We start from the raw sequence: 10302 nt of genomic DNA on the forward strand, positions 1-10302 counted from the left end.
AAAATGACCTCCAGCAGGTCACAGGTGTGAAGATTTCTGACCAAACAATTAGAAGTAGAATTCATGAGGCTTGAGGGTCATACATTCCTCTAGAGGGCCTTGTGCTCACTGCCCAGCACCGAGGAGCTGGATTAGCTTTTGCCATAGAATACCAGAAGTGGCATCTCCACCACTGGCACCCTGTGCTTTTCACACATGTGAGAAGCTTCACACTGAGCACATGTGACAGACATGATTGGCTCTGAAGAAGTGTCATGCTGCTCCTAACATTGTTCAGCACGACTGGTTTGGTGGTGGTCTGGGGAGGCATATCTATGGAGGGACGCACACACATCTGCAGGCTTGGCAACGGCACCCTGACTGGCATTAGGTATCGAGATGAAATTCTTGGACCCATTGTTAAACCCTGTGCTGGTGCAGTGGGTATCGGGTTCCTCCTGTTCATCAGTTAGGTCCTCCCCTCATGTGATGAGAGTATGCAAACGGTTCCTGGAGGATGCAGAAATTAATACTATTGATTGGCCTCTGAGCTTGGCTTACCTAAATCTAGCAGATACCTCTGGGATATTCAACACTACTTAACACTGCCAGTGTGTACCTCAGAACATCATCCATCATGTCATTAGGAGCATGCCCCACATTGTCAGGTTTGCAGTAACAGTAAGTGGGGACCATACAACCTACTGAATATCATTTTGTGTTCCTACAATGAAATTTTGGCAAAATGGACTCGTTTCTTCACCTTGATTTTCAGGTGAGCTTTGAATTACGCCCTTTGTAGGTTGATCATTTTAATTTCCATCAAACAACGTGGCTTCCTTTCATTCCATAACAAGTTATCCAGTCCATGTCACTGTAGATATCCAGCATATTTTTTTCCCTATTGAGATCTGATGTGTTTTCAAAGTGTCCCTTTAATTTTTTTTGAGCAGCGTAGTTGTACCAGCACGAGGCACCAACACTAAGTGTACACACTGTGCTTTTCTTACCTGTAAAAATTCCAACTGAAATAGAATTCCTGTTTGTTGTGTTAGAGATGAAAACAAAAATGCAGGTTTTCACTGTAGCTGGGACATTAGCTGAATCATTTTGTTGCCTTTCAAGCCTCTCAGTTAGTTTTAGCTCCTGTAGGTCAAGGCAATTTTATCGAGAAGCTTACGTCATCAGAATAAAAAATGACTCATAGCAGAATTGAGGTAAGTCAGAGGTATTATTGATGCATTTAGAGTGGAAAAAAACACTAGCAATGCCACCTTTAATTAAAAATCAAGAGAGTGATGGTTGTATAAAAAATACAACATAGATGTTTTTACACTGAAGCACAGAGTGAGCATATAGCAAAGAAGATGGTCAAATCTCTACATCATCACTAGATACATAATTTCCTTTTTGTTGCTGATACATTTGCTGTATATTAGTTTCAGATGTTTAATATGGAGTTCGTCTTTTTGTTACTCAGCCAACGTTGGCGGATCTGTAAGATCCACAGCATTATTGGCTTATTAAATCAATAAAGTCATACTAATTTATTTACGAATACTTAACAGATGTTTGCTTTATCCCAGTTTGATGCATTATATATTCTATATATATGGTTAATATCAGGAATTCCCATCTGATAAAATGTAATTTAAAGTAAAAACAATCATAACCAATACATGGTAAAAAAACAAACAAACAAACAAACAAACAAAAAACATTTATCTTGAATCAAGGTTTCTGAGTATTGATGCTTCTTTGAATTGAATTACAAAATTTACTGTACTCTTGAAAGTATAGACTGCATCAGCCCACTGAACAAATGCCTATTCAGCCTATAAAACACAGGGTGGCAGGGGGGGGGGGGGGGGGGGGGGGGGGGGGGGGGTACTTTTGCTTTGTGTGTTGCATGTGTATTCCTTGCACTTAATGGATGTACTGCGTCGTCCTGGACAACTTGGGACATGCATTGAATCTGTTCTTTTTTGTTGCTACTGCATCTACGACCTGTGTTTAGATCAGGGGACATGCACAAGAGCAACCATCACTTGTGATGGCCCTCGCTGGAACACATTGGCTCATATGTTGGGCCACACGATCATTCAGCTTCATCATCCTGCACATCCCTAAGTCTCCTCTTGCTGGTTGCTGATTGGCTTGTTTTGAAGCTGACTGATGGTCAGCCTGAGTTGTTGGTGTAGCTCACTTGGTTCACCAGGTGGCCTACAGTGCTGTTAAAAAGTATTTTAAGCCTGAACCACCAACGATAGAAGACTGGATACATTCTGTACAAGAGATCTATACGATGGAAAAAGTGTCATTTTCTCTTAAACTTCAGAGGGATACCTTCTACAGAATATGGTCTAAATGGACAGACTATGTTAAGCATATGAGGTGTGATTTTGTATATGACGTTACAACCCTGAGTACTACGTACTACTACGCCCTGCTGTCTCCTAACCCTAGTTTTTTTTTTCTTCTTTTCTTTTCTCTTGTTTTTCTGTCTTCTTTATTTTTCAATTATAAGTTAAAATGCGACAGCAAAGAAAGTGTAAAAAGGCATACTACTGTTATGTTCACCAGCTGTCCCAATAAAAGAGATAATAATAAGACGACTCCGGGAAAAAGAAAAAAAAAAGTATTTCCCAAACAATATATAAGGTTAAAGAAGATCCATGAATGTTGAATTGCAAGTTGAGATTAGTTTGGATAAAAGTTGAAAGGTGTGAATAAAAATGTATAAATTAGGGGAAATTGGTTGAGACTGGATGAAATTTATATCCTGGAACTAAAAGAGCCTTTCTAAGGACTTGGAAACAAGAACAGCTACAATAAATAAGTAATGAAACCAATACTTCATCAGATAGTCGTGACTATGAAACCACGTCCTAGTCACCCTTGCAGTGATGGTATTGTAAAATTGCTTTTGTGCTACTCTGACGCACAAGCTGCAAAAATCAACCTCAGAAAGTTAGACCAAAGGTCATGCTCGCTCTGTGGATAATTGGCATGGCCTTTACAGGGAGCCAGAGGAGGGTGATGAGGGTGCAGTTAAATTTGAGTGAATCAGTTTGATAGTGTTGCTGGTATCCATCCAGCACTTGGCCCCTGACATCAGACAGCCCGCTGACTCTTGTGGCACCTGCTGAAAACAATTATCAACTCTGTCAACAAGGAACATCCAATCACTCCAGTATTTTCCACAGCAAACACTGTCCTAGTTCTTCTAAAAATAAGTATTTTTTTTAAATTATTGACAAAAAAAATCTTGTTTACTGTGTGCATCACCATAGAAACACACGCCTTTTAAATTTCTGCTTCCGTCTTACCCTGAAAGTCACATCACACTTCCAAAGCAATATCAGGATCTCGAGAGGCTCTCAGGGTTTGATGCTTTTATCTGTGCTTTGAGAATGACATTTTATAAAGAAATGAGCTATGCAGTGACCACGGGAAAGAATTGCGGATGAAGCAGACACGGTTAACTGCTGGAGGATGATTGTGTGAACCTGAAAACTGATCTTACAGCTCGGCAGAGCATGTAGGTCAGCTGTGGTGCGATATAGAATAATGTATGACAACAAAAGAGGGAAAGAGGCCAGAGGCAGCACAATGACCTCCGGCTAAGCAACGAGAAACAGAAGTAAAGACACCATTCAAACTCAAAGTGACAGGCTGTTGCAGAGCTGCACTGAAGCTTTGAAATGGACTCCGTCTTGCTCCACTAGACCAAGAGAGAGAAGACTTTCTCAACAGATAACAAGGAAATGGTTTTACTGAACTCCCAGACAAAAATGAAGTGGGAAAATGTATTAAATAGGAGACAATTTGATTTTAAAATGCAGATTTTATTTTCTGCAGGGTCATTTCTTAGTTGCAAATAAACAAGTTAGAGATCAACCAGTGGCTTCTATTGATTTTTTTTCCCTCACCTAAATGCCAGCCAAATAACACACACCACCCTCATTACTCTTAAAAGCTTGAAGGGTATAAACTAAAGCAAGAACAATTAACCCATGAGCAAATGCCAACTATTGTGGATTAACGGTTCAAACATTTTAAAACCAGCCTAAAAGTACTGACGCCATCATAAATTGTCTGTGTAATAAATATCACTTGATTTTGAACCATTAAGACGACATTTACAGGAGTGAAACATTTTAAGGTTTCATTACAAACACCTAGAGAACTTATTGCAATCCCAAAAGAGCTGCCGGTCTACAAACTAGGAATTTGTCATTAACATAAGCTAGGGCATGAATGTAACAGCCCAGTATACACCACAACAACGACTAATGCTGAAGCCATTGTTAATTCTTTCTTACACTTCTCTTTCTGAAAGTGGAGATCATGGCTAAGCCTTTGCATCAAGTTGCATTAAACTAAATCTGTGGAAGTGGCCACTAACTGTAGGCCACTTCCACAGATTTAGTGTAATGCATTGATGCAATTTCAACACTGAATTTTGAGAACCTTTAGGAGAGTTTGGTTTGATTTTAATAGCAATTTCTCTCTCTGTTCTGCATTTTTGTTCCCGCCTGTATGTGTGTGACTGCCCAAAGCTGTCATATGTTTTTAAAAACATGGCTGGTAGAAGTTACAGAAGCTCAAATATCTCCCTTCTTGTAGGGAAACGCATCCATGTTATGAACTATTGAAGTTTTTATTGTGTAACACCATAAACCGCGAAGAACCGAGGTTGTACACTGGAGAAAATTAGTTGCAGCTCAACTTTGGACAGGTGGACAAATTTACTCTGTACATATGAACTGCCATTCCCCTTTTGTGTAACCAAACATAAAAAGGCCAGGCTCTAAACTCCAACAGCTAAACCTCCATTGTACAGATCTGACAGCAGACACTCATCTTTGTTTTCAAAGTCTCATCCGCCTCCAAAATGACATGCTGTGTGCGTCAGTTCTTACTCATGTGCAGCGCTTCGTTCATATTTAATGAGCCCCAACATGTTCAGCAAATGTCAACTGATGTGTGCACCCGAAGCGAGCACAAAAGATAGATGCAGGAGAAGAACAGCTGTTTGAGTGTGTTCACAATGAGATGCAATTAATATGACTAAACAAATCTTGGTCCTTCAGCACCTGCCACTGATGGGCTGACCTTCAGCAGTTCACCTAAATACTCAAGCACTCAGAATTCAAGCACCACTTTGAGGAAACTCAACCATTTTTATTGGGTCAAAAGCCATGTTACAAAATAAGTGTTTCAGCTGAGACCTGCCATCTCCAGAATAAGACTCAAAAGCTTGACATCCTAATCAATGTGTCAAGTTACACTGCTTTGAAATTTAAGTATTTTAATGTATACAATCTACATTCAAAAGGAAAAAGACCCATTGTCTAAACAAGAAAAAAAAAAACTTTGGTTCAACTTTGAAACAAAGTACTAACTTAACCAAAAAGCCTGGAAGCATCCTTGTTTAACCTTTTACTGGCGCAACCTCGTTCTTCTCCAGAGCCTGATGCTGTTTGATCCCAAACAGGTTACGCAGATTGACTTCTGGTTCAACATAGTGATGGATCTTGCGCTCATTGAAGAGGCCTGAGAGGTTCGTTTCCACCTTGGCACGTCTGGAGATTCGCATGCGCAGAGCAAATAGGTGACGCAGGTTTTCCTCCACGAGTGGCAGATTTTGTCCATTCAAGCGTTTCTGCCAGGTTTTCCTGGGTCGCTGCCGTTTCTGTTGAGTTAGAAAATTGAAATGATGAACTTGATTAACTCTACATATTAAAAAGAAATGAATTAGTGAACCCCCAGATTTAGACCTGAAGAATTTAAATTGTAACAGGTTTGCAGAGAAATATGTGAGTGCTTTAGTCTACTTCTACACTATTAGGTCTTACTTTCAGAGTGGTAGCATTTGGGTCATGGCGAAGTAGGTGTCTGGTCATACTCTCCTGCAGAATAAAAACAGTCACTACACAAGTTCCAAAAAAATTGCAAGTTTATTATTAAAGCTACTTTAAAACTGGATGTTATGTTTCACTGCCATCTCTTTTGATTTAAAGTAGGTACACATTTCCAGTTTCTTGCTAGAGACTTACCCGCATAGCAAACATGCGAGTACAGTCAGGGAAGGAACATCTGTATTTGAGCAGGTCAAGGTGCACCTTGCGAATATGGTGCTGCAGGTTAAAGGTTGTAGAAAAGTAAGCCTGGCAGTCATCTCTGGGACAGACCAGCACAGGCTTGTGGGAAGCATGCATCCGCTTGTGCCTCCGCAAAGAATCCACTTTCTTAAACTCCTTCTTGCACACTTGGCATGTAAATGTGGCTGCAACACACACAAAAAAGCAATGATTAACTGGGCCATCCTTTAAACAACAAAGCACTGAGCAGGGAAACAAAAACTATGTTCTATGGTCAAATTCACCTGGGTGTTTAACCATGTGTTTCTGAAGTTTCCCCCAGGTATGTTCAAATACCTGGCAATTAGTATGAGGGCAGCGGTAACCTGCAGAGACCAGACAAATGGGATCATCCACCATCTCCCTTCTGGGCCATGTTTATTTTGTCTTCAATGCATGAAAAGGTTACACGCAAAAGCATTCAACCCCATTTTAATGAAACTGTACCGCGATTAAAGACGACAAGTCCCCACCAAGATTAAACCAACCTGCATGCTTCTTCTCATGGGCTTTGCGGGCAATATGGGAGTCAAATGTGGCAGCGCATCCATCCTTCGAACATCTAAGTATCCCAGGAGTAAAGACAGAAGTAAAAATTAATCAGACCAACCCCACACAGGCACTGGCAGCTCATTCTGCAGGTATAAACGCTGATTAAAGCAGTAAAAGTATCATATTTAATACAGAAACTCATTTGACAGCTTCAGCCATTTCTTTAAGTCACACAGTAGTGTCAGTATATGTTAAAGCAGAGCAAAATATGAACTATATTTTCTATGAAGCTATGCTATTACATGGACTTACTTGAACTTGGCAACCATTTCATGTTCCTTCAGGTGCAACTTAAACAATCTGCGCTTTTTGAAGGTCAGAGAGCAGTTTGGGTGCTTGCACTACAGGACGGGAATGCACAAGTGAATAAAATGACAAGGCTTGAAAACCGGTTTATCTCAAAAGTAAACGAAGCTGGTGTAAATTATGTAGTTTTGGTGCCATCTGGTGGATAAGTGTATATTCACACAAACCTTGAAGTACTTATTTTTGTCTCCATGGGCGAAGCGCACGTGTCTCTTCAATTTGCTTGCGTTAAAGAAAGTCTTTGTACAGGTCACAAACTTGCAGCTGCATAAATCAGAAACCAAAGTGAGACGACAGCTGAGAGAAGGATAACCGTGTTTGAGTTACTTACTTGAATCGCTTCTCCCCGGTGTGCTCAAGCATGTGGCGCCGCAGGTGAGAGCTTCTGGAGAAGCGACGACCGCAGCCGGCAACTGCGCACTGGCACGGGCGCTGCACGCATTTATCATAGTTGTAAAGTTACTGTTTCTTACTTTATTTTTCAGTTTGAATGGTTTATCCGCTAGTTAGAAAGGCTTTGGCACTGCGTGATTAAATAGTTTCCTTACCGCCCCGGTGTGCACAGTCTCGTGCTCTTTGAGTTTCCACTGTCTGGTGAAAGTTGCGCCACACTCGCCATGAGAACAGCTGAACAACTCCAGCGGTTGACCGCCGACAGGTTTCCCAGCTCGCATGTCATTCATATTCTTCTGATATCTGAAAGCTACTCTAACTACAGAACGTTATGAAAACCGCGCGGCTGTTCCCTGCCAATCTTATACTCTCTGGAAAGCTTTTAATTAGTTAACTGGCAGCGTCCTGACGCCAGGCGATGAGTCGCGCTTTACTATACTCTAAGAGAGAACCTGAAACTAATTAACTGCTAATTACCTCATTTTCCGCCACTTGGCCCAGCTGTAGTCAAACAAACCTGGGCAAACCAGCACATCAATCAGCTCGTCACGTTGCTGTCCATGAGTGCTGCTATACTTTTTTTTTCCTGAAGTGATACAATGACGGCTAAAGAAGACACATCAGAGAATAAAAACAGCAAACTGTGATGTTAAATTCTAATAAGGAGGCTATATTGTAAACATGTCTTCATAAAATTGGCTCATACTTAACAATAAGGACTCTTTCAACAACACCCCTTACCAACACTCCACTCTGAAGCTCTTCTTGACTATGTAATCAGAGTTATACCTGTGGCAAGAGGTACCATGGGAAATATACACTCACTGCCCACTTTATTAAGCACATCTTGCTACCAGCAAGTTGGATCTTGTTTTTGTTTTTGTTTGTTGTTTTTTTTGCCTTTAGAGCATTCTTAATTCACCATGAGACAAATTCAACATGGTGCAGAAAAAAACTACCCAGAGATTTCGGTCCAAATATATATGATAGCTTAACACAGTGGCTGGACACCCATGACACAGACCTCCAGTTCCACCACATCCCAAAGATTCTCTATTAGACTGAGATACAGTCACTGTGAAGGCCACCTGAGCACAGTGAACTCGTTGGTATGTTCAAGAAACCAGGTGAAGGTGATTTAAGCTTTGTGGCACGGCACATTATTCTGCTGGAATCAACTATCAGAAATCTACATGAGTAAAAAGATGGACATGCTCAGCAATAATATTCAGGTAGGCTGTGGCATTTAAATGATATTCAGTTAGTATTAAAGAGCCAAGAAAATATCCCCCACATCATTACACCACTAGCCTGAACCACTGAGGAAAGAACAGAGAATGAACAGAGGATTTTGAGTTGTTTACACATTTTGAATTTTAACAGTTGGATATTTAAGTTACTGTTGCCTTCATATCAGCTTGACACAGTCTGACCATTGTCTTCTGACATCTGGCATCAATGAGGCATTTTCACACAAAGAACTGCTTCTCATTGGATATTTTCTTATTTTTTTCCATTCTTAATAACCCCTAGAAATGCCTGTGTGGGCAAATCTCAGCAGATCAGAAGTTCACACCAGCCCATGTAGCACCAACAACCATGCCAAGTTGCCAAAATGCATTGAGTTGCTGCCATATGGTTGGATAATTTGCATTAATAAGTAGATGTATGCTTAAAAAGTGGCTAGTGAGTGTATTTCTATTACGCTTCAGTATACCTGAAATGGGAATAGCTTTCCCATTTCTTCTTATTCCAGCTGAATGGACTCAGTTACAGAGAATTCAGCAATTAAAGCTCTGACTGTGATACAGCACAGTCCACACCAGAGGGTAGTGTGTCTCTATCACAGTTGGCTCTGCCATTCAGATTAATGCACAAACTGTAAGAGTATTCAGGTATTCCCATTTATTTACTTGTGTATGTCCTGCATTCTGAAACAAATGCCTTCTGTTTCTCAACATGTCCATTGGATTTTTAATGAGAATCATTGTAGAAGCTGGTTGAGACTTTTCCCCTGTTTTAGCAGAAGGTGTTAGACAGCTTAACAAGACTTCAAACATTTACATGCCACAGAAGGAAGCCCCCTTTATATAACACGTATGGGAGGTGTATAGTGGTGGATGTTGGTTTACTGTGATTCCACCTGTGCTTTTATTACTGTGACATATCTACATCGACTGTCTACAGTACAAGTTTTGATTCAGGACTGGCTGCTTGAGAAGAGTTGTCTCTGTCAAGCTCTGATATAAGAGGGTTCAAGACTGTGATTATTATACATTAATTACATTTAAGTGTAACCTGAAATCTTTAAAAAAAAAAAAAAAGGAATTCCTCATATCCTTTATATTCACCCTAAACCCAGTGTGACCACTGCATCCCTGCTCACAGAGCCACCTTTGCACTACTTGCCACTCAGCTGTCTTACTGCAGAATACTGCATCAGCACTATGTGACCACTTACCAGATCACAGTGAAGACTTTAGTGTTTGAATCAGAAAGCCAGCAGCAAAGTGCAGACTATCCTAAAGTCAGTGTCTGTTTAAAGTTTTAGAACTGCAATATTCTGGCAGCCATCATTTTTATTTTATTTTATTTTATTTTATTTTATTTTATTTTATTTTATTTTATTTTATTTTATTTTATTTTATTTTATTTTATTTTGGCAGGGCAGGAGCATCTTTAGCTTATGCTGCATTCCTCCTGATACTCCCACCTCCATCTCTTCCTGCTATTTCTCCTTATCTGCTTGTCTCAAAGGGAGGTAAATGAAATATTCAGAGGGGGCTGCCGGTGCACAGTTTTTCTCCATTAGTTTGATGTATTATAGGATGGCTGCTGAGATTGGGCTGCACCAGGGAAGCTAAACCCAGCAGGTGAGAGACAGCAGAGAGACTGCAGGTTTCAGCATCCATCTCCACTAGTGGCT

At 40.4% G+C, this 10302-nt stretch overlaps 1 protein-coding gene across 1 annotated transcript; it reads right to left on the reverse strand.

Annotated features, from left to right (window-relative positions):
* Nucleotides 1–5123: 5123 nt before the first annotated feature.
* On the reverse strand, nt 5124–9944 carry 42sp43 (P43 5S RNA-binding protein). Its single transcript, XM_085158301.1, has 9 exons — nt 7532–9944; nt 7315–7415; nt 7151–7247; nt 6930–7018; nt 6614–6687; nt 6371–6451; nt 6042–6271; nt 5841–5894; nt 5124–5677 (listed from the first exon to the last, which is right to left on the reverse strand). The coding sequence occupies exons 1-9, from the start codon at nt 7664–7666 to the stop codon at nt 5417–5419; spliced, it is 1122 nt and encodes a 373-aa protein (XP_085014427.1). The 5' UTR covers nt 7667–9944; the 3' UTR covers nt 5124–5416.
* Nucleotides 9945–10302: the final 358 nt, after the last annotated feature.

This window comes from Neolamprologus multifasciatus, chromosome 4 (assembly GCF_963576455.1).
Source record: "Neolamprologus multifasciatus chromosome 4, fNeoMul1.2, whole genome shotgun sequence".
Classification (NCBI taxonomy): domain Eukaryota; kingdom Metazoa; phylum Chordata; class Actinopteri; order Cichliformes; family Cichlidae; genus Neolamprologus; species Neolamprologus multifasciatus.

Coding starts and splice junctions, on each gene's coding strand:
- 42sp43 (XM_085158301.1), bottom strand. CDS start 7,666: ATGAATGACATGCGAGCTGGGAAACCTGTCGGCGGTCAACCGCTGGAG. Junction 7,019..7,150: donor ACAAAAATAAGTACTTCAAG/GTTTGTGTGAAT, acceptor CCCGTCCTGTAG/TGCAAGCACCCAAACTGCTC. Junction 5,678..5,840: donor CAAATGCTACCACTCTGAAA/GTAAGACCTAAT, acceptor CTAACTCAACAG/AAACGGCAGCGACCCAGGAA.